The sequence below is a fragment of the Pseudopodoces humilis genome, chromosome 21 (assembly GCF_049639895.1).
Source record: "Pseudopodoces humilis isolate 2021_Gansu_Grassland_sample_001 chromosome 21, ASM4963989v1, whole genome shotgun sequence".
Lineage (NCBI taxonomy): Eukaryota > Metazoa > Chordata > Aves > Passeriformes > Paridae > Pseudopodoces > Pseudopodoces humilis.
This window is the reverse complement of record NC_142220.1, coordinates 6,648,833-6,676,413: the sequence shown is the minus strand read 5'-3', so window position 1 is coordinate 6,676,413 and position 27,581 is coordinate 6,648,833. Positions and strand designations below refer to the sequence as shown.

At 48.0% G+C, this 27,581-nt stretch overlaps 2 protein-coding genes across 8 annotated transcripts in view; both read right to left on the bottom strand.

Moving 5' to 3' along the window:
- The window catches only part of LLGL2 (LLGL scribble cell polarity complex component 2), a 33,023-nt gene extending 20,177 nt beyond the window's left edge, over positions 1-12,846 (bottom strand). For 4 of the 6 annotated variants that reach the window (XM_088065475.1, XM_014255920.2, XM_088065477.1 and 1 more), the window contains exons 1-2: positions 12,745-12,846; positions 5,530-5,637 (exon numbers count right to left, since the gene is read on the bottom strand). In XM_088065475.1, coding sequence (XP_087921601.1) covers positions 5,530-5,604 — 75 coding nt within the window. In that variant the 5' untranslated portion in view covers positions 5,605-5,637; positions 12,745-12,846. Of the gene's footprint in view, positions 1-5,529; positions 5,638-5,979; positions 5,999-12,744 lie in introns of those variants that run through there. The other 2 variants (XM_005526762.3, XM_088065476.1) reach the window with 2 other exon arrangements.
- A 1,510-nt stretch (positions 12,847-14,356) lies between these two features.
- Positions 14,357-23,816, bottom strand: TSEN54 (tRNA splicing endonuclease subunit 54). 2 transcript variants are annotated; one of them, XM_014255783.2, is made up of 12 exons: positions 23,741-23,816; positions 23,186-23,338; positions 22,088-22,151; positions 21,864-21,947; positions 20,564-20,662; positions 20,201-20,253; positions 19,771-19,869; positions 18,044-18,672; positions 17,510-17,570; positions 16,692-16,808; positions 16,060-16,104; positions 14,357-15,623 (listed from the first exon to the last, which is right to left on the bottom strand). In XM_014255783.2, the coding sequence occupies exons 1-12, from the start codon at positions 23,767-23,769 to the stop codon at positions 15,473-15,475; spliced, it is 1,584 nt and encodes a 527-aa protein (XP_014111258.2). In that variant the 5' UTR covers positions 23,770-23,816; the 3' UTR covers positions 14,357-15,472. The 2 variants fall into 2 exon arrangements, with proteins under 2 accessions (XP_014111258.2, XP_014111259.2); XM_014255784.2 differs by lacking the exon at positions 16,060-16,104.
- Positions 23,817-27,581: the final 3,765 nt, after the last annotated feature.

The following is a 27,581-nucleotide window of genomic DNA, read 5'->3' as shown; positions in this document are numbered from 1 at the left end:
ACTGGAATTTAATGAGAGCAGGAGCCTGCTAGGCCACCTCAGAGTAATTCAAAGCCATTTGGGACTAAAAAGATGTCACTGTCACGGGGAGCAGCGCTGCTTGGCCTTGGTGGCTTCCTTAAAGTACAATTTACAACTGCTCCAGGAGGGAGATTTGGAGCATTTGTATTACACACCACACTGAGCATTTACACACCAGGGAATATTATCCTGCCATACAGGATGCCACCAAGCTGCTTGGAAAACAGCTCAGTGAGGTTTCCAGAAGTGCTAATGTACAGCTCTTATCCTGGTTTAGGCAAAACCAGTATGCACCAACACACAGCCAGGTAAAGAGGGCTGGTGTGCCCACAGATCAATAGGGAAGATTAAGTGGGATTCTTCCTGGAAAACACTGATCCTTACAGGCCCAACTTCTGGAAAAAACCGTCTTCTAAGGCAAGCTGGCCAGCTACAGAATAGGAATCCATTATACTCAAAAAAGAAATAAAAACACTTGTACCTCACTCCCATCCTAATTTCCATCATGTCTGAAGCAAAGCTACCACATCACTTAAGTTTTATGCTTTATTCAGCCTAAAAGTAACACCTGGACTTTATTTCCTGCACAGTGATTTCCCAACTTAATCCCCTGCACGAGAATCAAATGGAGCCGGTTTCATTTCCGTGGTCAGGCCATAGCCCGAGGTGCCCCAGCTGCTGCAAAGCACTTTCATGTCCTGCTCAAAGACATAGCACAGGAGGATCCAGCTGACTCCAGAGTCTGCCAGTTTGCTTTGGTTTTACCCATTTGATCACAATTCCTATGCTGCAAGAAAAGACCTCCCTCCTCTAAATACTGGGTACCCCAGCCTGAGGTTCCCTTTAGGGAAGATGAGCCTCTTTAGAAGATAAAACTGAAAATAGTGGAGCATTTCCCAATCTTCTGCCTGCCTACTCATTAGGCTGGGCAAAAGAGTAGATAGTAATTTTTTTTACCTTTTATAGGTAGTAAGCCAAGATTAGTACCACAAGCTCCAAGACCACTGAGTTTACTTCCTTTTTTGATAACTTAACCTCCAGCCTTAGCTATTTATATTCTAAGAAGGTAATTTAAGTGTTACTTTTGAATTATTAAAAACAAATTTTGAGAAGTCAGTCTTTTTACTGTCACCCTTGAAGCTGCTGCTAACCAAGCTTTGCATAGCTACACATATAAAACTTCCTAGAGAAGGCTGCATGAAATTAGGAATTTATCAATGGACTCAGAATTGAAACACAGCAATCCAGCAAATCCAGCAAATTGAATCCAGAACAGGCAAAGAGGAATTCCTCTGCACTGTGATAGGTACTGAGGCAACACAGAAAAGCTTCCTAATTGTCAAAGTTGTGGGAGTATAAAGCTATGGTACAAAATTCCGGGAAGAAGATCCAAGGTAATGTTATCTTAACAACAAATCAGACATTTAAATGAATCAGGTGTAGCACAGGCAATAAACACCATTCCACTCTCACCCAAAACAAAGTGAGGAACTTGTTAGGGAGACACCAGTGTTACTCTCCTGATAGTTTTAGTTTCAACTTGTTCACAGTCACTGCACTGTCATGTTATCAACATAACCAGGTGCAATTTTCAGTGACACATCAATTAGAAACTGTGATTATTCTAAGATTTCATCCAGCCCAGAAGGTAAAGCTTTAGCCACAACTTTTTGAAAACCATGACTTATACAATACTGCACTGCCTGTTAGGAAGCTGTCAACACCAGCCTTAATACTGGCCTAATTATATCTTGGGTTTGATGTGTTAATTTGTAAACACATTAGACAAGTCAATAAAAGCTTTAATTTTCAAGTATGAGACCTATGAACTGCACCACCAAGTGTCTATGATTGAGTAATAATAATAGGAGGGTGATTTTTTTTTTTCCTCCAGGTTTTCATTCAACCAAAAATTTGAGGCACCCCCCATTCCAACAGATGAATTTGCAAAAGAGAAGTATCAGTAACAACCATAGTGTGCTACACAACTGCTCATGGAGAGCAGTAAATGTACTAAAGGTTTCTGGTAGTTCTGAACCTTCAACCAAGATGCCCGTAAGATGCAACAAAGATAACTCTCTTTTATGTCATCTGTTTCCACAGCTAGGCAATAAAGGCTTCAGGGTGGCTTTTGGGCTGCATTTGACACCACCAGAGCCAGGCATTCACATTCACTGTCCTGATTACCCAGATCTTTTCCTTGTACTTATTTGCACCCGGTTGTTAAATCACATCAAGCCAGCTTTGAGCTGCCCTCCTTCCCTCCCCTAGGCAGCTCTCATCAGCCAATCCTTTCACCTGCTCAGCAGGTAAACGCAGCAAGGGGGAGAGAGGGGGGCAGGAGGTAGCAGAGGTTACAATGGAGCCTTTCAGCAGAGCTGAAATTCGAAACTGGAGTGCCCACAATGTGCCCTCCTTCTCAAAAGGGCCTTTGCTTCTATGGGGAAAGGTAGGAGTTTTTTTTCATTCTCCACAGATTTATCAGACTCAAGCAAGCCTGGTGTCAGCAGCACTGACAGAAATGCTTCATGTCACTCATATTTACGGCAGAAAAAATGTGGCCAAACTGAACAGTTGTTCCCAGCCTACACTAAAGCTGTGCCAATGAAATTCAGCTCTTTCTCCTTTCACTTGTCTCTGCTTCTCCTCTCAGACTGCTCTATGACAGAGCAGAAACAAACCCAACCACAGGCAATGCAAGCCCTGTCCCTTTGTTAATTCATCTTTTGAAGAAACAATGAAACCTGTATGTGGTAACTCCACTTTGCTTAGACACTAATTCAGATTTCAAGTAAGCTCTCTATCACACCCATCAGCAAAGGGGCAGGAAAGCTGAAAACGGGGAAAAATATGAAGCCATAAACTAAATGCAATGCTCCCAGTTGGGTAACATTCAGCTGTAAGACAGGCTGGTTCACCTGTGTGTTACCCATCATCTAGTCTGACTGCCAGCCTGAACATGTTTCTTCTGCAGGGCTTGGACTGAGCCAAAGGCATCCAAATACTACTTCCAAAAGCAGGATAAACTCAAAGAAGTAGACTGCCAAGTCCACATACCTTATCCTTCATTCTATCCACTGAGCTAAAAACAGATTCTTGCAACAGGTACACACAAGTATGGGAAGTTCTTACTCATAGAGAGAAACAGATATGCAAAGCTAAGTGACTAGCAGAATTTAGGAAGGTGTATTTTTGAAACAAACACAACTTTGAAGACAGTTTGAAGTGCTAGTCCAGTCATCACTCAGTCCTTTAAAACCATCTGGACCACCTCTCATGGAAAACAGAAATGCAAGAGTGAAGCAGTAAGAAGATCACAGCCTTTTTATACTTGACAGAGTAAACAAACAAACAAAAATCCACCACTACAAATTAAACAGGCTTTCTAAATTGAAGTCCATTCTAGGTCAGTGTGGTCAAATATATTCCACTACACTAACACAAAATCTGTGTGGCATCATGCATTTATATTCAACTTCAGTGTAAAATGAGGGCAGGAATCCCCAGCACCTTTAAGGTACAGACCTTGCCTTTAGTCATGACCAGCATCACACACTGAAGAGGTGCAAATCCACCATGCAATTTCTCTGATCAGCAACTTTACAGGCCCACAAAATATTTCCCAAGCAGGTTCTTAACCAGAAGTCTTTCAAAGACCTCAAATAACAAGTGTTTAAAAACCTGCTTACCAGCACTAATGTGCTTGCTCTAATAGCACATTAGACCAGGACAGCCTTGGCACACAAAGCATTATGATTCTTGGCTCCTTGAAGCCATTACCTTCAACAGCTCAGAATTAAAGTCTGACTTTCCCAAATTTTCTCAGTCTACCTAGCTGTGAGTAGATGTTTACTGTATCAAAGGGTAGAAGCTTTCAAATGACCCACTATCTCTGGAAATACTGGAATGGGAGACACAAGACTTGGGGAAAAAAACCAAACAAAAACAACTCACTTTTATGCAAGAAAAAAGTAGAGTGTAAAAAATTCTGGTATAATGTTCATTCCCTTCTGATTCTTATTAGAATAGAACAAGTTACTGTAGCTTAAAGGTGCAAATGAATTTTACAAGGCCTTTAATTACCAAGCTGTTAATGAGAGTAAACCATTAGGAAGGGTCCAAAGTAGTTGTCTCCCTAGAAACAAGATGTCATACTTACCTTCAGGACTGAATCAAATGGAGTCACAAATCCTGATGCCAGCTTCTAATATATTTGGAAGTTTCCTTCTACTGAAAAAGCTAGCTCTTTCAACCCTGTTTTGCATTATCCAAATTAGTGTCTCTCTGGCAGGTAAAGCTTAGCCAAACTACTCATAAGAGAAAGGCAAATTCAAGAAAGAGCCATCCCTAAAATAGCAAAGTTTTTCCAAGGTATAGATAATTTTAAATGTTTATAAGCAACTCTGACCCATCCCTGGGATGTTTTTTCTGAAGATGACATTGCATTTACCCAGATGCAAACAACTCAAACCTGGTCTGCATTCACTGATTTTATTACTGCATCTGCACTAGGATTTCCTGGTGGTAGCAGGCAGAAAACAGACACAAAGCACTCTTGAGCTCCTTCGTCTCCCCAGTGGTAGGGTGGTATGCATGGAATTGGTGTTGCTTAGTACCAATTACATTAAATAATTTATCTCAAATATCCACTTCAAGTATCCATCTACACTACAATTCTAATGAATCAAGGAAGTTATTTCCTAGGCTGATTTCATTTATCCATTACACTTTTCAGCAAAATTCCATTTAAGCCTTGGAAACACAAAACCTACAAATATGTTTCTGCTCCCCAAAGAAAGTGTAAGTAGCCATTAGCCTAGCCATGATTTAATACCAGGCATTTTCAAAGACAGAAGCACTATGCTCCTGGCCAGAGCTCAAAAGAAAAATGCCCACTGTTGGATAGATATCATAGCTATTGCCATTTCTTCTTCGCAGAGGGAAGGATAAAACCTAGAAACAGATTCAGACTAAGATAATAGCAAATTCATTATTAATGGCCGTTGTGCTGCCTAGGTGCTAGCACAGCCCTTTAAATGCACATTTAAAAGCAGGGATACACTTATAAATCCAAAGTATAATCATGGACAAAGAACTCTGGCTTCAGCTGCATCACAAGCTGTGGCTTATGTGTATTTTTAGAAAAATGTTTATTTTCCTAACAAGGACTACCTATAACAGGAACGGTCCCAGCACATAGCAGGACTTTTTCTATCAGAGGATAGAAAAGCTGCTGTGAAGATCTCTTCTTTCAGCAAGTGCCACTCAACAGCATCACAATATCCTTCCTCTTAAAAAAGAAGAGACAGAATTGAGAATATGCCCAGGAGCTTAAAGGAAACTACTCAGGCACATCGGGGGAGAAAAAGACAGAACTGAAAAAGAGAACAAACCAGCACCTCTCCTAAATTTAACTTTTCCACCCACACTCAAGTAGTTTATCCCTCCTTTTGCAGGATGCAGTGGCTCAGGATAGATTTGCCTTGAAGTCTGAGGAGAGCCCCGTACCTTGTTAAACTGGAAAAGGTCGCGTTTGAGCCTCTCTCGCACTGGATCATGTCCGGGTCTTAAGAACCTTCTCATCTTCCTTGCTGTAGTATCTTGGCAACAAAAATCCTAACAAAATAGAAAAAGAAAAGCCTAAATAAACAAAAGCAGCCCGAGCAGAAAGCAGGCAGAAGTAGGTTATTTACTTTGGTTTAGCAGGTAACAAATCAGCCAGAGCAGACTGAGACAACATCACTATCAAGTGACTAAAACCTGATCCGGGTCTAGCACAGCTCTCTGGTGCAGTACTTCACAATTCCATTTTCACACTGGTAAAGCAAACTAGTACAGACAAAACAAAAGGATTCTAAAGAGGGTTTTGCACTTGGCCATTTTGTGATCCCTTGAGTTGACCTGATCCAAAGAAAAGGCAAAACTGCAGTATTTGCATAAACATTCAGAAAACCCAACCTAAAGGCCAACTCCCAGGCTCAGGCATTATTGACTAGCATCAGTTTTCCCCCCAGGTAATCCTGCAGCTATTGAGCCAAAGAGAGAAAGAATCCCATTTTCAGGTCTCTCCATAGGCACAGCAGAAAGGGCGCTGGGCTGCCTGCAGGGGAGCTGCGTTAATTATTAACTTGCTTTTGTAAAATATCAAACCCAACTCCCTGATCGAGGTGGGGGTAGGGAAAGGGCATTTTGCACCTGCAGTTTGCTGTGCTCCTGAAGCACAAAGCGGCGTGTCCCAGTGCCTGGGTTCTCACAGCGACAGGAGGATCCAAGCAGGACAAATCCGACCTGACTAGAAAGCCAGCAATCACACGGGGAATCCCAGGCTCCAGCTTCCTCCTCTCTTCAGCCCAGGAGACTGTCACATCTCCCCTCTGCACAGGTACTAAGTGACAAGTAAAACCCTGCCAACTCAAGAGCAAAGGCTTGAATTCACATCCTGACAACTTACCCTGGTGTTAAGGTTCCTGCCTGCCCTGGCCATCTCTCACAGGCTACAGTTTACTTCATTCAGTATTTTATTTTGATTTGCTGGACAGGGAGCAATTTGCCAGCTGCTCAATACATGACACACATGTGCACTGGTGCCAGAACTACAGAGGTGCAATGAAGGATCAAAATGGATATTATACATGGTCAGAAGAGGTTCATACATACCTACAGAAAGGTGGGGAGCAGGGGGCTTATGTTGCATGAGAAAGAGAGGGACCAGGAGCACCAAAAGAACTGGCAAGTGAACAGAGGGCCTTAAACCCTTCAAACACTGGGGCTGGAGGTGAGTGACTGAGGGGAGGAGCTTTCACACCTGTACAGATGGGAATAGCACAGCTGGAAACAGGGTGGCTGCTTCTGTGCTCCTGCCAACAACAACGGCCTTTGGATAATGACCTAAAGCAATCACTCCTGAGGAGCTGGAGTTGTTTTTCAAAGAGTTCCTAGCAAGGCCTTGCACCAGCTGTGAAGGTCCAAAAGAAGGAAATGGTGTGATAAACAGGATACTCCACAGGCATATTTTGAGAACTCCCTTTAGAAACTCCCTGAGCTTTAACTTGTTGCACTACTGCCCTTTTACCTTTTCTGCTCATACTCCATCTCCAGCCACCTGTGCAGCACTGCCCTGAGCTCACCAAAGGCCTGCAATGTAGCCCTGGTTTAGAGGACCAAAGGATCACATGAGGATCAATCACCTGAGTCGCTTAGTCCCTAGAATTACTAGGATCTAAGTGACTGGAATATGTCACCTACATGACATTCCAGTCACCTAGAACCACTGGTAGCACCAATCACTACAGAAAAACTGGCTCTGAGCAGGGCAGCTACAGGTGTCTGTGTCTGTGGAGACCAGCACATGCAGAGGTAAAGAATCTGCACAGAAACAAATGTATAAGGACTGCAGAAAAGAGGAAGAATAAAAGTGTAGCTTACTTGGAAAGCAAATCCTTCTACAGTGATTTAGCACCTCAACTGAAATTTCAAAAATAGTGTCAGATTTTTAAGTCTTCTTTAATTAGACATCCCTGAGAGAGGGACATATTTTCACAAAGCTACATTCACTTTAAGTTAGCAAAAGTTACAGAGCAGTGACAAGGTGCTGTGCAATGAAAGGAGAGCGTATCACACCCATGTATAACACACAACTTGCCCTTAGCCAGACAAGGAAAGGAAAGTGCCAAGGAGACGCACCCTTTCCCACTGTCAATCAATATCCTGGACCTGTTAAACAAGGCAAACCCACAGAGAAACTCTACTAATTACCCTCCCCACTTTAGAACAAAAAACCTCAGCTGTGCCAGCAGAGACAAACTCAGTGTTAGAAGCAAAGAAGAGGGGGCCTGATTTGAGAGACACAACTTTACATTTTAAAACTTGCTAAAATGTTTTATCCTGAGATATTAATGGAATCCTGAAGCATGCTGTTTGAGCCTGCTTATGCAAGAGCTCCAACATTCCCACTCCAGCCCACAACAACTTGTTCAACAGGCTAAGAAGTGTAGTAGTTCTGAAATGAGCAGTAACTCACCTGAAGAACCATCACCCAGAAGGGCTGAGAGGATCAGAGAAGGCTGCAAAAGTCACCTCTCATAGGCTGATATCAGAGATTCTTTCTAACCAAAGAACCTTTGAATGTCACAGCATGGGAGAGGATGAGAGGACAAGCAGTTTTGAGGAAAGGCAAAGAAGAAATAGCATCCACTGCAGCACAGGTTGTCCAAGTAGAGTTAATATCAAAAGTTTACAAGACTCTTACCAAAGAGAAGAATTTTGGTTTTAGTACAGTAAGCAAGTATCTCTTCTAATTCTAGAAATAGATTCCACAATCTGTATCATCTTATCTTCCAGATGCACATTTACATTTTAACATGCCAGTTTCTCTCCCACACACCTTTGGAGTCTTACATAAAACTCCAGCCCCATGTGCTCTGCAGTTGTCTGCCAGTCAGCATTTACAACCATCTGGTAACAGTTGTGGCTACCAGTAGCCAGAGAGGAATTCTCCAGTAGCCTCTGAAGCTATGCCAGGTCTGCATGTATCTAATGTTCTCATTTTCCAGGGAAACAATTCTTTAGGCTTTCAAAGACAAGTCTTTTACCAGAAACTATGTGCAACATTTTCTTCTTTTAAGATGCATTGAGGGCAGCTGTTTAGAGGCAACAATAGCCCAAGGCTGAGCCAACCCAAGTTTTGCTGGTACTCAGGACATGGACACCTGACAGCAGAGCTCAGAGTGCCCTGAACATCAAACTCCTGCTGCTTCCTTACCTAAATTCAGTTAAATACAGTAACATCCCCTTTTTCACCTCACTGGATTAGATCCAGACACAAAGCAAAATATCCTCTCTATTCATAGAGAAAGGCAATGAAAGCATGAGTGGCAAGATGATCCTGTTTCCAATCAGAGACTAAGGAGCAGTTTAACATCACAACCAGATTTCATTCTGTCTTCCTTGCTCAGCTCCATTCATTTCAGGTGCCATGAGACGTGGCATATGAACCCATAACCAATAGAAGGACAAATTCTCCTTCCCAGGAGCAGCATTAATTGTTCCTCACTGTTGAGTGTCACCAATCCAGAACTCCACATTTTCCTTTGGCTTCCTTGCTTCTGCACACAGCAATGTAGCCTGGTGCCTGTGCACAGCTTGCTGAGACACTCTCCATCATTTTCTCCATCAACTTGGCATGGGCTAGCAGGAAACTACCCTGCACAGAAATTTGTTGCAATTTTTCCTTATGTCCTCCCATGAGAGTAGAATTTCCAGCCAAAATGTTGTAAGTCCCAATCACACAAGTTAATCCAGTCTTGCAAGAAGAGGAAGTCCAGGTCAGAAGTTTTTACTACGTAGACAGTATTAAGTGTGGATGCAGTCTCAAGTAAACCCCACAACAAAAACATACCCATAATGAGTTTATTTTGCTCACGTAGCAGAGTTGCAAGGTACCATCTGTGTGCTTCCTTGGCAACCTTTACTCAACTTGAACAGGTTTTCAATGGGATACAGTCCAAGAGCTTTATTTTCAAAATGCCAGCAAGTATCTCAAGAACTCTTAAATCCTGCCTTGATTTAGGTCTCCTTCTCATTCCCTCCTCAGCACTCCTTCCTGCTTACAGATCCTTAAAGAGAGAACTTCTACCTATGCAGCTGATAACACTTTATCAACTCTGCTAAAATAAAAGAGGCCTTATCAAGCAGCTTTGTTTGAACTCCAGGCAGTTGGTGCTGCTATAACAAACTGTCACTGCCATGGCCTTGTCTGAACCTGGTTCTCTCCCTGAGTTTGCCTTGTTGCTGTTACCAACACAGCAGCAAGAGAAGAGAGGCTGGGTCAGCTGCACAGCAAAAAGCTCTTGCTTAGCACCAGTGATCTCACACCAACAGAACTGAGCAAAGTATCACTTAAATACTAGATTTATCACACTTATCAATTACAGGTGCCATGACTCACTGTGAAAGGTCAAGTTTAAGAACAGTTTTAGCTTGAAATCAATGCAACGAGCCTGAGCTATTCTTTAACTGTTCATCTCTACCACCCTGCTTGACTGTGACACACTGTGAAGGCAGATACTCAAGAAGAAAGCACAAACCAAGCAGAACAGCTAAAGCAATGGAAGGAGGAGTTGTACACAGAGACAAGTGTAAGACACAACCTCCTTTTCCCAGGAGAAGGAAGATGCTCTAACATTAATCTCAGTTTAATGAGACTATGCAGAGATCTCCCTTACACAACTGCTGAGCCACTGCTACTCCTCAGCACTTGCAGTTTCATTAACAGGAGAGCATTCATGTGCATCTTGCATACAGTAGTCAGAGAGGAAAACAAAAAGATCCTCTAAAAATAATTTATTTCAGTGAACCTGGAGAGACAGACAGTGAAATGAACAACTGAACAGACTGTTGCAACACCAAGTGCAGTTGGCTGCCATCCCAAAACACAAGCAATATTAAATAAAATATCAAACATCAATTCTCCAAGAACTCTTTGAAAATAATTGAGAACTAATCACACAACTCAGGCAAGCTCATGTACTTCCAACAGCCTTGTGCTTGGAGTTACCAGGAACCGCCCACCTGCAATGAACTTGGGAATTGTGCAAACCTTGCGTGTCATTATGACTCCTATTGTGTTCTCCTTGTCATGGGGGCATGACAACACAAAGTTTCAAAATGCTACAGCAGAGCAAAGTCTTTGCGCTGGACAACATTATTGTCCATGATGCAAAACCCTTTGTAGGCTCTGCTAAAAAGCATGAATCAGAGAAGTGGCTTGTAACTTTGGAGCACCACTTTCCACACAGTGGGTCAATGGAGCAAACCACAAAAACATTTGCTTCATAAAGCAACACAAAGAGATCCAGCTATGAGAAACTTTTATATGAGAACTAGAGCTTCCATACAATTTCTGCACAGAAACCAAACCAGTGCCTCCTCTGGCATTTTAAAGAAAGATGATGGTACTAGCAGTATCCCATACTTTTATTGCCATGTATGGCAATAAAATAAAAGACATATGTTTAAAACCTCCCTTTCTCTTTGGCATTTCTCAAGACTCTGGGTCAGCCAAGAAAAGACACACCTCTTCCATAAGCAATTCCCAGGAATAATTATGTTACCATACCAGAAGGCCACTGGAAGATAAAGGGCTCTTAACTGGTTTAACTCGTCCAGTACTTTTCTTTGGTCAGCTTTTATAGCAGATGTAATTTGTTCAAAGCCAAATAAGAGTTCCTCACCACCATCCTATGAAGATGTTTGAGAACCCTTCTCCCTTTCCAATACTGTGAACTATAAAGAGCCCTTTGACAGGCTACAAGCAGCACTGAGCAGGATTAGGGACTGCTCACTACTGGCACAGCTCATCCTCATCTCCTCCACAGGCCAGTCTATCCCTGCAAGGAACGTGCCAGGGTGCACAGAGGAGCCTTGCGACGTACCAGCACTTTGCATTCCACCTGCCAGAAGCACCAGCTTCCCGAATCAAAGCCAAGATAACCAGGCAGCTGCTCTGGGCACACAGCTTCAGCTGGGACTTGGTAAAGCCAGATATTCCAGTTGACTGAAGTGCTCTCATATGACTACAAAGAGCAGCATCCCCCATCAAATAAGACATTACAACAGACAGCTTTTACTTCTACCATCTCAGTGGAGCTGTCCCCCTGTCCTGTCACTATTCCCCTAAGAGCACGAGGCTTTGTGCCATTGGCTGCTGAAACACAGAGCCGGGAGTCTGATTCAACTGCTCTACACCATCCACAACACTAAACACAAACACACAAAGCTTTCTCCAACGCCAAGGTTAAGCCTCATCTCCAGGAGGGGAGATACCAGCAACAGCCTGTTTCCATAACACAATGAAGGGCAACCTGAGACAAAGGCTGAACAACTTGTTTCACCGTTTTATTACACCTGTTTGCTGCCTGCTGGAAGTAACGTGCTCCTCCATCCAGCAAGTTCTCACAACTTTGGGGAGGGGAAAGAAAAACCACTAATAGTGACAAGATGCATTTAATACGGGCATAGGGGGAAAAAAAAAATTAAACAAGAGAGAGAGAAAACGCTAACAGAATATCCCGAGGGAGTCAGTCACTGCAGTTCTTGTTCTTGTCTTCTCCAAGACCCGCTGCTTGGAGCCGGCGGCAGCACTGGGGACCTGCGGGGCCGGGCTGCGGGCAGGGGCATCTCCCACCGCAGGACGCGACGGGAGCGGCTCCCGCAGCCCCCGCGGAGGCTCCGTGCGCCGGGAGCGGCCCCGGCCCGGACCCGCTTGAGGGCCGGGCAGGAAGTCCCGGAGCGGCCACTGCAGCCACCTCTCCCGGAGAATCCCGGGATGCGGAGCTGCCGAGCGGTACCCGCGGGGGCTGCGCACTCCGGCCGGGACAGACGCAGCGCAGCGAGCCCGGGAACGGACACAACAGCAAACAAAACCCCGAGAGCTCTCAGCGCCGCGGCTGCAAGTTCCACGGGGAGATACTGCCAGAGTCCCCGAGTGCGCCGGGGGTTCAGGTGTGGGCAGCCCCGACACGGCCGGCCCGGCGAAGTGAACCCCCTCAGGGGCGGGGGCACCAACGAGCACCTGCCGGCCCCGCCGCGCAGCTCAACACGGGCGGGCATGGCGCGGGCCGCTCCGGCGAGCTCTGCCGGGGCCGCGCCGGCCGGACCCCCGGCCGGGCTCACTCCCGGTTGTCCCTCCCGCCTCCCCGCGAGGCCCCAGCGAGTGGCGCTCACCTGCGGGGGCTGGGGCCGGGCCGCCCCGGCCGCGCTCCGCTCCGCGCCCGCTCCCCCTCAGCTGCGCGGCGGCGGCGGCCCCGCCCCGCGGGCACCTCCGGGCGGGGCGCGGCGGGGCGGGCCCCGGGGCGGGGCCTGCTATGCAAATCGCGTATATGGGCGGGGCATCACATGCAAATAAGGCCGAGCCGCGGGTCCGCCTCCCTTTCCGCCAGCTCGCTCATGAATAATTCAGCAGCGAGCTCGCTGCAGCCAATCAGGGAGCGGCGCCGGGCGGCTCGGGGAGCGCGGGCACCCGGCACCGGGAAACGGCAGCGGGGAAAGGCCGGCAAAGCCGCCTCCGGGGCCGGGATCCAGCGCCCTTCCTCCCGGCTCCAGCCCCGCCAGAAAACACCCAACTTTCACAGCCTTGCCTGAGAAAATAGACAGACTTTATTTACAAGGTCGAAGCCTTCGCTAGAGAGAGGAACACAAGTCTCGCTGCACGGCCCGGCAGCAGCCAGCCCGTGTCGTGCTGCAGGGAACAGCAGATGGACAAGGAAGCTCTATGTATGTAGAGAGTAATGGCAGGCGAAGGTCTGCCCACTCTGCATCCGTGCAAAAGCTTGAAATTACTTCTGACAAGGCTCCAGTAACAGTATTTCACCCATGTTTCCAAAAGTAATGTTTTTCAATTAAATATTCAGCTCTCTCCTTGCAATGCTCAGCCGATCTGCATCACAGGCCAAAATGGAGCGGTGGTATCAGTCTGGATCATGCTTCTTTTCTGGGGTGGGTAAAGGCACCATCATTATGGTGCTGAGCAAGGCAGCCACCGTTTCTCAATCCTCCCTTCAGTGGTTATTAAATTGTAATTGTCTTGTGCTGAATCAGGGAGTCTCTGCCCCAGCGAAACTCACTGGGTGGCTCTTGTAGAGTTCATCGATACAATTCCACCTTGGCATAAAGAGATGAGACTGATTGAAATCAACAGGAGTGAGTTTGACCTAATTCCAGGACAAACATGAGCCCTGTGGGTCAGGCTGGAGCTCTCCTGGCTACGCCTGTTCTTAGAAACTCCCTTCCCACTGCCTTTAATCTGTAGAACAGTCTGGGAGAATGCTGAGGGCAGCTGGGGCTGCCAACCCCGGCTTTAAGGAGAACTCTCAGAGCCAAAGCACTGCTGAAAGGAGGAAGAGGAAGAGGAGGGAGCGTGGGAGGAGCAACCAGACCCTCACCTCAGGAGAGCCCTGCCGACTTCCAGCATCTGATAACTGAGGTGTGTGTGAAACTGCTGGCAGCAGAGCCCCGGCACCCTGGGCTACGATACCTCTGACCACGCAGGGGGAAGATGAAGGATGAGCGAGGAAGAGGTGTCTGTGCCGCCAGGAATTGCACGCGGATGCAGGGACACCTCCAGGCTCTGAGTCACGCTGCCCTCCTCGGGAACAGGGCAGCGGCTGCAGCCAAGCGCACAAGGCGTAGGAGCAGGGTTTCCAGGGTTACACAGCCACGGGCTTGTATGACCTTGAGCAGGCGTTCAGCAGCTGCTGCTGCTCGGGTCCCAGTAGCCTCCAGTCTCCCTCTGCATAACCTAACATTTCTAGGGGAATTAAGAACCACACCAAGGAGCTTGTGTCGCTGGAAAAGGATTTTTTTTATTGCTTAGCCTTCTCCACATCTCCAAGAGGAATTTAAAAAATACCAAATAAAACATATCTAAACCAGTTGTTATTACAGTTCTGAAAACTTTGATATCAAACACAGCCATGCTTAGCTCACTTCCACCCACTGAGCAGACCTTCTGGCACCTGGCACTTTTGGCATAGAGGCTAAAGCAAATTTGGTACCTAGATATCCTGGTGGAGAGCAGATTGGAAGGCTCATGAGGAATTTGTAGCTTTTCCCTTTACTCAGGGACCTCCCATGTGCAAGAGAAATAACAAGGATCCACAGCCAGGAAAGAGGATGTTGGGCTGAAAGAAAGGGGCTGCAGTTCAGCCCTGGTGAGACTGTCAGATGCAGTGTGGTGATAGTGGTGGTCAAATTTTAGCATGGCTTAACACTGTGTGGCCAAAATGCATCTCAGCACAGCTGCTGCAGGAGGCCAAGCTGCCTTTTGCAATGCTCTGGGGCTTTGTGACCTCTGGCTGATGAATTGTGTTCAAGGCACAGTTTCCTGCTCTGAAGTGTCTGGAAACTATCCTCCAGGTGACTGAGTTTATGGCTGCGCCTTTTCAGATCAGAATCTGATCTGATGGTCATTGGCACAGCTGAATGACAGAGGCTCAGGCCACCAGCACTGATCAGTTTATTCTGTCCCTGACTTACCTCAGTGACACTCCAACCATTCCATCGGTGTAGCACAGTGGTTCTTTACATCTGACAAAAAGATCACCAGCAAAGTGTTTTCTAATGGTCTACAGTCAGCAAAAGATGACTCAGGAAAGGCAGGCTGGTGGTCTGTGAGGTGAAAAAGCTGGAGAGCCAGCAGCTTCAAGAACAAAGCAGTGTGTACTCCTGCCCAGAAATGCCCAGCTAAGCCAAACACACTCGTGTGCTGTAAATTACACACTATGTCTGAGCCATCTGGGTGGATGAAGTCTGTAATAGCCAATAAAGTGGCCAACTTCCTACAGTTCCAGTTATGACAGGCTCTGTTTTCTGTAATATTCCATTAATCAGGAAAACAACTCCTGAGTAAAGCTCTTCCCTTTATCCCATCCCATTTCTGCAAGTGACAGCAACTTCAGTGATTAACATCAACGGGCAGCTTGAACTCCTTCAGTGAATAGAAGGTGATTTCTCCATGATCCACCAGCGCAAAGACCAGCGGGACGTCCCCACTCAGATACGTCACCTGCTTCAAAGCCCGCAGGGACGGGATCTGCTCATCAAAGCTACAGAGAGAAAAAAACATCCTGTTTGTTCTCCAAGCAAGGACACAGAGGCAAAGCTGTCCTGGCCAGCCATCACAACAGCTCCCTTTGGCCTGAGGAGCTGGTAGTGATCCTCCCCACCCACTTCAGTCCAAGCAGGAGGCTGCCAGCCCTGAGAGTGAGTACCCAGCATGCTGGGAACTGGGAGCTGTTGAATCCTTTGCCAAAAACAAGGATAAGTGCACACTGCTCCACGCTGTGCCCATTAGATGAGGTTCACAGGGATATTGGCAAATGGCCAATCCACTGCAATCTTAATACCTTTGTGCTGGGAAGATCTTTAGGTTGCTGGGATTAACATCTGACCTGCTTTTCCCTCTTTTCAATTCTGCAGTCTGTTTGCTCATCAATGAAAATATTTATGCAACAAGGATCATCCTACTGGCTCATGACATACCTTAGTAAAACTGCATTACCACCTTCCTTGCTCTGTCTACTACAGCTGCAGAGAGCAGAGGGACAGTTTTAGTAAAGCAAAATGAGAAAAGGCAGAAACTGAACTTTGTACCTAGCTATGGAGTTTAAGTATCAGATTCTGGATCCAGCAAGAAAGGGGATACCTACCCTCTGTTCTTAGTGATCTTAACATTACACTTGACAAAGATAAAAATACTGATCCCATGGTTCAGAGCCTGTAGCAAGCTCTGGAGAGGTTCATCTCTGCAGAAATCCACAGTGATCTGCACTGACTGAGGATTCAGCTCCCACAGCACTGGGTTCTACCTGAATTTCACAAGCATTGCATAAAAGCTGTGGCTTCTTTCTCCTGACTCCCGGTAATACCCAGACATGAGCAGCAACCAGATGACCAAATAGTGTGGGTTGAGTGCAAGTGTGGGGGGAAGCGTCAGACAGCCTCCAACAAAGGAGGAACTGAAAGAAAAAAAATCTTGGGCAGGACCACCCTCAAGGGAGACAATGATGATCTGTAAAGCTCACAAGATGCTGGATCATTTACAGATCATTAGGACTTCATTTCCACAACAACAAACTGCAAAGTTTCAGAAATAGCACAAGACCCAGGGGTACCTCCGAACACACATCCTGACATGGGGCTTCCCAGGGTTCGTCTTCTTAAACTTGGACACAGCATCTGCTTGATACACGTTGAAGTCTATCTTCATGGCCTCTGGGTCCTCCTGCAGCCTGCAGAGGAACACAGCCACACAGGTCTGGGATCGAAACACTGCAAGGTCCAGCAGTGAAAAGAGGGAGCGAGAACTCCCTTTAGTTTGGTCTATTTTTGACTAGTTTGGGTCCCTTGAAAGGCTTCACTTCTCAAAGGACTGACCCTGCAACGGTTCTAATTACTTTCCAGAGCTTTATTGTAGCCAAACCACAGCAAGATCCTTGCTCACATCTACCCCACGCCCTTGCAAGAAACAGCACTAACAAAGACAGGAGCAAAGCACTGCAGGGACTGCACACAAGCACCAAACAGACTCTGAGGCAGGAGCAGAAACCAAAATCCTAAAGCCAAGTTTGTAACCACTGAAGCAGGGATGGCAGCACATTCCAGGGATGAGGCACACGTGAAACCCAATCAAACCTCTAGAAGAGATACCTGGCTGGGATGCAGAGAGGGAAGGGTGGGGTAAGAGAGGAACCCTGCTGTTTTAATTGGCTTGGAAAGCCCTGGCTCTGTTGCTGCAAGACCTGGTACTTCACAGAAATGCCACCCCCTCACTAGAGATGCAAGGGGGTCATGGAGCAGAGCACTGGATTCTCTTGGCACCCTGGATGTGAGGCAGCTCCCAAACTGCTGCTGGGAGCACCTCACAAACAGGGACAGTCACAAGACACTCCCTGCTCCCCAAGAGCTCCCAGCTGACTGGCTGGATACTAACCGGGAGGCTCCATCCAGGATGTGGGAGGGCTGCAGCACACTGATCTGCTGGAGAAGCGCAGCTGGAGGGAGAAGAAATGGAAAAGGATCAGACCAGCAATTTCCCTTCCAGGGCACTCCAAGCACTCCACACCACCCACGAACCTTCCTCCTCTGACAATGGCTGGCAGCTCCACAGTCACCACTGGCTACTACAAAGACCTCAACTTCCTCATCTCCTCCCAGCACACAGCCCAGACACTCTGGAGTTGCTTTGCATCTTGCTGGCCCTGACTGCACATGCCTAACAGCCCAGCAAGAAGGAATGCAATACAGCAGGACATGGGGATTGGATTAGAAGCCCTCCCAAGGCCCTTTTATCCTGGCACAGGAGTGGGCTATAGAAAGATTCTCCTAATCAAAGTACTGCCCCCAAGACTGATGTTCAGCTTCTCCATGTCATCCATTTTGCTGCTGCATACCAGGCACTCTTTCTCAGAGCTGGGGGGGGGGGTGGTGGAAAGAATAGTCCCTGTCAAATTCCCAGAACCACTACCTGGTGAGGTCACTTCTTCTGGCCGCAGCAGTGGTGTGACAGCTTGGTCCCACAGGTGTGACGGTCGTTTCCAAACCCTCTGCTGTCTCCTCTGCTCCAAGAGGGCTTTGTACTCCTGCCAGTTGGAGCAGCGCCTCACCTCCTGGTCAGCATTGACACTGCTCTTGTATCTGCTCTCCCTCTCCCGCTGCTTCCTCTCCTTCCGCGACAGCTTCTCCTGTTTCTGGTTGATCCGTGTGCACCACGAAGCTGCATCCACCTCCCTGCCCGGCACGTTCTCTGGCAGGAGCCTGTTGTCAGGGGAGGGCAGATGTGTGCATGGCTGGTCTGAGGCCACATTGGGAAAGGTGATGGTGGTAAAATCCCAACGGGTTACATGGGTGCCAGAGCTGCTCTCCTTGTGGTCTCCAGTCTGCCTGCTGGAGAAGCTCAGAGAGTCGTTTTGTCCTGTATCAAGAGGAACTGGCACTGACTCCCCCTCTGCACTGCCAGCATCTGGTTCCTCTGGCTGCACTGACAAAGGATTTTCATCCACGGGAATGGAGTCTCCATGGTCATCTCCATCTTTGCTGGAGGTCCCTTCAGCTTCTGGAAGGTCTTCGTATACTTTATGTTTCTTCTCATGCAACCTAAAGACAAAGGAACAGTAAAAAATTCAGGGAGAGCATGTGGTAGAACTTTATTCCTTTTAAATCCTTCCTGCTCCCTGCTAACAGGAAGAATGCAGTCAGCCAAGCCTGAAGGGACGACAGTGAAGGTGGCAGGAACCCCCAGACAGGTCTGCAAACCCTTGACAACAACCTCCTTGCTTGTGAGACAAATGAGAAAAGAAAAAAGCAGGCCAAAACTAAACAGTGAATGCCAAAGGCAGAATAAACTTCTGAGAAGTCCTGCACAAGGTTTGACTTCAACACCCAAGAGAATCCCAGCCTTGTTTTGTATAGACAATATTCCCAACCTGCCATGCCACATCCACACCCCAAACACTGACCCAAACACCTCCATGCAAATATGATGGACTTCAGCCAAAGCAGCACAGGCCAGGCAGAAACCTGCCAGCCAGCACCTCTTACTGGTGTGAGATTCAAACCCTGATTCCAGAGAAGATGGGGCAGTTCTTAGACCAGCAGTTTAATCTCCCAGTTCCTACAATTCCACAACTCCCCAGGAACTGATTTACTGTCAACAGAGACTCTCCAATCTCATCCTCCCCGTTTCTGAAAGGCTGATGCCACCTCCTGGGAACTGTCAGAATTATGAGCAAAATTACTCATTATCAGTTTGTGGTGATGTTTTGGACACATGCAAGCCCCAGGACGCAACTCTGCTCTCTGCTGTTGAGTCTTGGCATGTAAATTGGACTGAGGAGGTGGACAGACATGCACTATGGTAGCTGTGCTCCTGCTGAAAAAGACTAGGAGCAGGCAGATGACGTGTTCCTTTTGCACTGACCTCTCTCCCCTTCTTCTGTGGCATCTCAGCATCAAAACCGGGGGACTTGGGGGCAATATGCCCCTCTTAGCCCTAGCATGAAGCACACATGTGACAAAAGGGAACACTGCAAAGCGTTCAGGAAAAGTGCTGCACGGCTTGGGGACAGCCAAGAGCAACTGTGCCAGACAAGGTCACCCCCAGCAGGAAGGCCTGGGGACACTGCAGCAAAGCAGCTGTTCCTGAGCCAGCGTGGTGTGAAGAGGACTGGAGAAGGCTTTGAGCCACATCCTTACCGGGGGCTGGAACTCCTCCTCCTCTTGCGATGGTGTTTCCCAGAGTTCTTGCAGTGACCTTCCAAACTCAGCTGCCTCTCATAGGGAGACGGGACAGTGCTGGAAGAGACCAACACAGAGGCTGAGAGCAAGGTGAGGCAGTGGAACTACCATCTGCTCAGCCCCCAGGATACAGCAACCAAAGGCACAGAAAATGCCCAAGTGGGACCAGGATGGCCCTCAGTTCATGCCCCACTTCATGTTCCAAATCACCTCCTCAGGAGGGAGGAGCAAGGAAGGGTAGAGTGCTACTTTTAGCCTTTAATCCTCTCAAGAGGTGGAATGCAGGCCAAAGTCCTCTTCTCTGCCATTCCCTGGGGCCAGGCAGTGGGTACAGAGTCTCAGGGTCTTCAGGAAGGAGAAAGCAGCACGGGAAGGAAAAGTTGGTTACCTGGGGTCAAATCTCAGTACAATATAACCCAGTTGCTTCAAGTGGCTGAACACCTTAGAGCAAAGGAAAGCAAGACAGTTAAATGACAGCCCTAAACAATGTTTACTTCAGTTCCACTATGACTGAGTGAACACAGTGTGGCACTGGCAGAGGAGAAAATGCCAGGGTTAGGACCCAAAACAAAGGTGGGGAAACAGGAACTGAACATCTGGAAGAAGGTGAGTGGGAACAACTGAGGATGACTTCCCTCCCCTTCCCTCCCAGATCATCCTACCCTGCTTCCAGCCACTTGGAAGAGCTTGTGTGGCAGAGGCTGGGCTTTCTGCCTTCATCCTCCTGCAACAGCTGGAGGTCCCAACACACCTGGTAATGTGATAGGCTCATTGCCTCCTGGCACAACAGGGTCTCATAGGCTTCCTGGATTGACAGGGGCACATCTCTGTAAAAGAGCTGGACAGAGCCCTGCAGGGCAGAAGCTTGGCTTGAACCACAGGAACAAATCCATGCAAGCTCACATCAGTCCTTTCCCTCAGCCGGTCCCAGTACCCTCCCTGACACAATATCCATCTCTCCCCATGTGCCACCTGGACTACTTACAGTCCCTTCCCCATACCCAATTCCCCCATACCCTAGTTTGATCAGCCAGGTAAGAAGTTCCCACCCACAGCTCTCAGCTCCTGCTCCCATTCCTGCATGTGTTTGGAGGCTGCAGCTGATAAAATAATCACTGCTTTAAAAGATACTTTAACTTTGATGATCTGAGTGATTCAGGACACAGCATAACAACAAAAGCACTTGACCAGCATAACTGAGAACTGAAGCAGAGGAACGAATGGCAGCTTCAGGTCAGTAGCATCAGTTGGTGCCTCCTCAGAAGCATTTACTTCTTTTACAGACCCAGAGATCCCTTAGGTAACTTCCCCAGGGAATAGCAAATGACCTCCAGGAGGCAGTTTTAAGCTACTAAGCCTATTTTTCCTCCTTTCTGTTTTTTTATATGGTGTTTACTAATAAAGAAAACAAAACCCTAGGAACCACACCTTTTCCATGACAGGCTGAAGGCATCTGACTGGCATTTTCTGCTTTTGGGGAAATTTTTTACTCAGCATCTGACTAAGCCATTTTATTGTCATTAATTTGTTTACAAACTATTTGTCAGAATGCCAGGGATATGTCAGAATGTCAGGGGTAAAAAAGCCCCACCTTTGCTACCAAGATTTAAGGGCTCACAATCTGTTTGTTTTGCTGAGGGATAAAAGTTCCCTTTAGACCAATGCACCAATTCAGGTAACAGGCTTTGATAGAGAGAAATAAAAAAAACCTCTCTAAGCAAAGACATCCAGCTGAGCCCTAAGCAGCATTTCTGCAAGCAGAGGAGCACTGAACACAACATGGTCTCACTACTCTGTCTGACACATTTAAATTTCTTTTTGCCATATATACTAGAAATAAATCCCAAGCAGCAGCCCCAAAGATCTCTGCTTAAACTGAATGAACTGGACACAGATCCAACTAACACACTCTGTCAGTGACACAGAGGACGCTTGAGAGTACAAGCTCCAGCAGCAACACACTAAAACAAACAATTCCTTGTGAACCAGATGTTTGTCAGTTCCTACAGCTCCTCCAATCGGTGAGGACCCAGTGCCCTCATCCTACTTACACACTCCAGCAGATACAGAGCTTCCTCAGGCAGCAGACATTGTTTGCCTCGTTCCGAGAACCCCATGGTGTGCCAGAACTTTCCCTGGAACAGGAACACAAATCCCTGATGGGCTCTGGCTGTTCCCTGCTGACAACCAAGCTCCCTACCATAGCAAGAAGCAAATTAAGGAATCTGTGAGGCAGCAGGAGATGATGGCACTGAGCACACTCTGTAGCACTCACCGCAGGGGACTTCAGCTCCACGATGCCCTGTTCTGGCTTCCACTCAGCTTTCACCAGATTCCCCCTGAGAAGGTTAAAGATTAGTCTGTTACTGCTAGTGTGGCCTACAGTCAGCTCCTGGTGTAGCAACACAACAAGCTCAGGAAGGTGTCAAAAGGCAGGAAAGTTCCAGGTGGTGTTTTTACAAGACATTAGAAAGACATCATCCCCTGGATCTAGCAGCACCACTTTACCATCACCAACCAGTTAAAAGTATCTTTAGTCAGCACCACACAGACATGTCCACAGGCTACAGCAGCTGGCTGGAGATGCAAGGCCTAAGCCAGGATATGTGGATATTGAGGCACTAACACAGGATGCCCAGAGAAGAAATTCAAGGCCAGTTTGGACGGGGCTCTGAGCAACCTGGTCTAGTGGAAGGTGTCCTTGCCTATGGCAGGGAGTACAATGGGGTGATCTTTAAGGTCCCTTCCAACCCAAACCATTCCATGATTCTGTATCATTCAATTGCTCAGCTGCTGCCAAGACATCCTCAAATCACTCTACCCCACCCACGGGGACTCACAGGGAAAAATTAATAGCTGTAGGCCAAGCAGAGATGGTTCGTGTTGAGAGGCGGGTGTGAGTGTCTCCCAGGTGATAAGTGCCAACATCTGGCAGCAGGGTTGAAACCACCAAAACTGATAAACTAGGGACACTGACACCCGATCAAATCTGCACAAGGCCACACAGGAGCATCAACAAGACGCTCTGTAACTTGGATCATGCCCAAGAAGGCAGTGGCTGCTACGTGCAAAGGCTACAGGATTACACAAACACCTGTAAAAACCAAGAGCCCTGTGAAGAACTTTCCGAAGCCACAGGTGTGCCAGCATGTCCCTGTGTTCCTTCAGGGACAGCCAGGCTGTGTCGCACTGCTGCTGCTCCAACCGGGGCACTGAGTGCAGGTGAACTGCGGGGGGCTTACTGTGCTGACCAGCACCTCCTGCTATCAACAGCTCGATCCCACCCGTAACCCCCGAGCTGTGCTCTGCCCGCAGGCATCACCCCTTTCACGGGGAAAGCCATTCCCCGCGCCTCTCCCAGGGATGGACTTACGGCCGCTCCGGGCGCTCCTCGGACAGCAGCCGCCACTGCTCTTGGGAGCAGCGCCGCAGCCTCTCGGCCTGCCAGGCCGAGCCGTCGGGAAAGAAATCCTTCTGCCCGCGGCCGCTCCCCGCGGCCTGGCGATCCTCCGGCTGCTCCGCCGTGCTGGGGAGGACAGCGGGGTGGTGAGGGACAGGAGAGCGGCCCGGAGCTCCCTGCGGCCGCCCAGCCCCGGGATGCGGGCAGCCCCGGACTGCAGCGCTAGCTCGGCCTGCCCGGTCCTCCCGTACTCCGGGAGCCCTTCCGGATCGCCGTACCGGGGATTCCTGCGGTGCTTCCCAGGCCCCGTCACCTCCCCGGCCTCCTCATCGGTGGTTCCCGCCGCTGCCTACTTTTCCCCGGTACCGCGGGTTCCGCCGGTGCCTCCCAGGTGCCCCATAGCGCAGGCTTCCCCGGTGCTCCCGCGACCTCCCGTAGCGCGGGTGCATCCGGTTCCCCACGGCTCGTCCTCAGCCCCCTCACCGCGGATTCCCCCGGTGCCTCCCCGCTTTCCCCCCTGCGCCCCACCTGAGGCGGCGGGACCCGCCGGGCTCCATGGGCACGTGCAGGACCAGCGTCCTTCCGCCACCGGCCACGAGCGCCGCCAAGAGGGACGGGCGCCGCCACTGCGCCCCCTGGCGGAGCGGAGGACCGAGAGCGGCGGGAGCCGAGCGGCGGGAACCGGGCACCGGGAATGGACCGGGAAGGGACCGGGAAAGGACCGGGAAAGGACCGGGAAGGGACCGGGAAGGGACCGGGAAGGGACCGGGAATGGACCGGGAAAGGACCGGGAAGGGACCGGGAAAGGACCGGGAAGGGACCGGGAAAGGACCGGGAAAGGACCGGGAAGGGACCGGGAAAGGACCGGGAAAGGACCGGGAAGGGACCGGGAAGGGACCGGGAATGGACCGGGAAGGGACCGGGAAGGGACCGGGAAAGGACCGGGAAAGGACCGGGAAGGGACCGGGAAAGGACCGGGAAGGGACCGGGAATGGACCGGGAAAGGACCGGGAATGGACCGGGAAAGGACCGGGATCTGAGCTACCTCCGCTGAACACCCGCCGCTCCCACCCCCCACTCCGCAGCCGGGATGGGGAGAAGGGAGGGTGAAACAAATCATGAGTTGGAATAAAAGGCAGGAAGATCACGCATCAATAAATGATAAGAGTAAAACAGGCTGGGTTTAAAAAAAATTTTAAAAATTTTTTAAAAATTTTAAAAAGATATTTGTTGCTAATTAATATTAGTCCCAGGCTATAAGTCTACCCAGACTTGGGTATCTACTCTGTTTGTGCTTCTGGAAATCAATGCAGCACCTGGACCGCCTGTGCCTCCCCTCTTCCCCCCAACCATGCTGCTCACAGGACCTTCTATCACGTTTTCCCCCTCTCTCCTCACTGCATTTTGCCCTTTCTTAAATACATTTCCTCAAAGGAAAATAAATTTTTAAATGATACATTTTAAATAATTGTTATATAAATAATTCTTAAATTCTCATAAATCCTTAAAATCTTATCAGTTCAATAAATTCTTCAGTATATTTCCCCAGCATCACTTGACAGGCTCAGCTGTGCCCCGACACTGGGCTGTCAGAAGCACGTGGAACCATCCAGAAGTGTCTGGAGGTGGCTGTGTCCTGCCCGCTGGAATATTGTCCCTTCAGTGGTGTCACTGTTTCTCCTGGCTCAGGCTCCAGCGGTGGCTGGTGCCATCGACTGCCTGGAGTTTGCAGCGATCCAGTAGGGCTGGAAAACACAAAATCCCCCTGCACCACAGCCTCACACCTCTGCCAACACGGCTGGACTGGCTGCCAGGGAAGGCAGGGACAGATCTGATGGGGAAACACACCAAAAGTTCAAGTTTCACCTCAAACCCGTCTCCTGTTGCTGTGGGATATCTCACAGGAGGCACTGAGCCCCAAGTAGGAAAAACATAGCTTTTCTCCCCACCAGAATCTCTGATTCCAACTGTGGTTTCCCAATAAAAGCCCTTTGACAAGATGCCAACACAGGGAGATGAATGTAAAAACCATTCCCTTCCATTTTCCACTGAAATTATTTAATTTTTGCTTCCTGCCTCATTATTTCCTCCTCCTGAACTGAGCCTTCACCTTGTGAGAGGGTCAAGTGATTTTGGCCAGCAGTGCCTCTCCATGGCATGTGGGGGGACAAGAACTCATGGATGGGGCAAGGGGCAGAAGGCTGTGCAGGGGCAGTGCTTTTTCACCCTGATTTCCAAAAAATACATGTAGTTTGGAGACTGCTTGTATTGCCTGATTATCACATAATCCCAGGGCTCCACATCCTGTGGCTTTCAACTTTCAGGCTGTCACCCCTTTGTTTAGCTCAGTCTTCCCTTAAAATAGCTGTGTTTAAATTGCTCAGGGAAAAGCTCTGATCCAGAATTTGCTTTTGTCACCTACTGTGATTACAAGACCCAGAAATGTCAAGACTAATCTCAGTTCATGTTTCTTTTCAAGACTGGGATTTTAGCTGTCATGTGGTGGGGGAATGTCCTGTTCCTCTCAGGGGCACCAGCAGAGCCTTGTCAGGATGGGACTAGTGTTCTTCCCAGCTCAATCTTCTTATCAGCCCTAATTCTGAGTGTCATCAGCTGGGTGTGGGTGGTCCTGGGGGGGCTGCACTTCCTGTTCTTCACTTACAAATGGAGGGTGAGGGGCATCTCCTTTTGCCCTTTAGGTATTCTGGGTTTGAGTTAGGATTTTTAGCATTAGGTTTCTGTCCAGCTGCTTTGAAACTGTGGTGTTTGTAGCTGTGGTGCTTATGGTGGGGGTTTTTTAATGGGTTTCCTTCCTTAAATTTGGGTACTTTTTACCTTTGCTTAGGGTGGAACCCGAATGTGTTTTGAGTGGAGCTTGACTCTGCTGGGTCAGACAGACTCTTGCTTCTGACTCTATTCCAGTGGGGAGCAGAGCTCTGGTGTGTAAGGATGGGTTTGAGTCCTTCCAGTCCTTTTCTGCTGTGCTGAAATTGTGTTTGTGCAGTCCCTGCATCCACAAGGTCCTTGTGGTTAACTCCTGGATGAACTTGGTGTAAATAGATGCGGTGTTTTTTGAAAAAACAGGATAAGGTTTGGCCTTGGGATTGTTTGTCTAGTTTCATGTAGCACAGTCAGGTGGGAATTGTATGCTCTGTGCTGGAACAGAGCAGCTCTGCCAGGTACAGCTACCTGCTTTAATCCTTGTGTTAACAACTCCTGCAGTTCCTGGCAGGGTGTTTGGAAATATTTTAGTAATTCTGCAAAAACCAGCTGTGCCTCAGACTTTACAAATGGCAACACTTGGAAAACAATATCTGAGATGGATAATATGGCCCATCCTCTTGCCTTTGTTGCAAACCATGGAGTATGTTCTGCTACAAGGAGGATTTGTGTGTAGATGCTTTGTGTGATTTGGGACAGAAAAGGATATTACAAATGTTCAAGGCCAAGTTGAATGGGGCTTTGAGCCACCTGGTCTGGTGGGAGGTGTTCCTGCTCAAGGCAGGGGCCTGGAAAGATATGAGCCTTAAGGTCCCTTCCAACCCAAACCATTCTATGATTGTATGAAACTCCCTAAAACTGGCAAGTGCTTCAGTTCTCGTGTGTGCTGCAACACCTGCAGTGTTATCACAGTTGCTCTGAGCCATGCCCACATCGTGACTGCCCAACAAACCTGCAGTCCTGGCTTAGCTGTAGTTCAGCAATCAGCTGTCTGATTTTTATTACATTTAATTATATTCTAGTGGAAACATCTCAATTCAGAGCATCATTTAGACAACTTAAACTTCTTACAGTAGACCATGAGAAGGGGTTGTTTGGCAGCCTGTTCCAAGAGGATTTGGCAGACCTTGAACATACGCTGAAGTATTTGGGTTTGGATGCAAAGCAGGTAATGGTGTCAGGTGTTACAGCTTGTCTGGGAGGTGTGGGATCTGTCTGTTTTCTAGCCTCACCTGGGAGTCTTTTGGCAAATTCCTTATTGCTTTAGGATGTCTGTGATCATTCCTACAGTGTTTTACAGCCAGGAGTTTGGGCAGGGCAATGGAAAGAGACTTTTTTCCAAACAGGAGATTACTGAGGAAGATTTCTGGGCTAAACCTCTGTTGTCACTCATCAGGGTTGAGCTTGGAAGATAGAAGGGGATTTTTAAGAAAAAAAACCAAACCAAACAAACATGTCTTTGAGAACAGGACTTTGGGGATTAGGCAGTTAATATGTTTCCATAAACCACCATGTGCTCTCATTTGCTGACATCTACCACTGCCTTCTGATGGCTGAGAAATGGAAAGAGCTTAAATTTCTCTGTCTTCTTCTAAATTTGTGGTAGAAATTGCCTTTTGTGTAACTTTCAGTACTGCAGGACAATTCT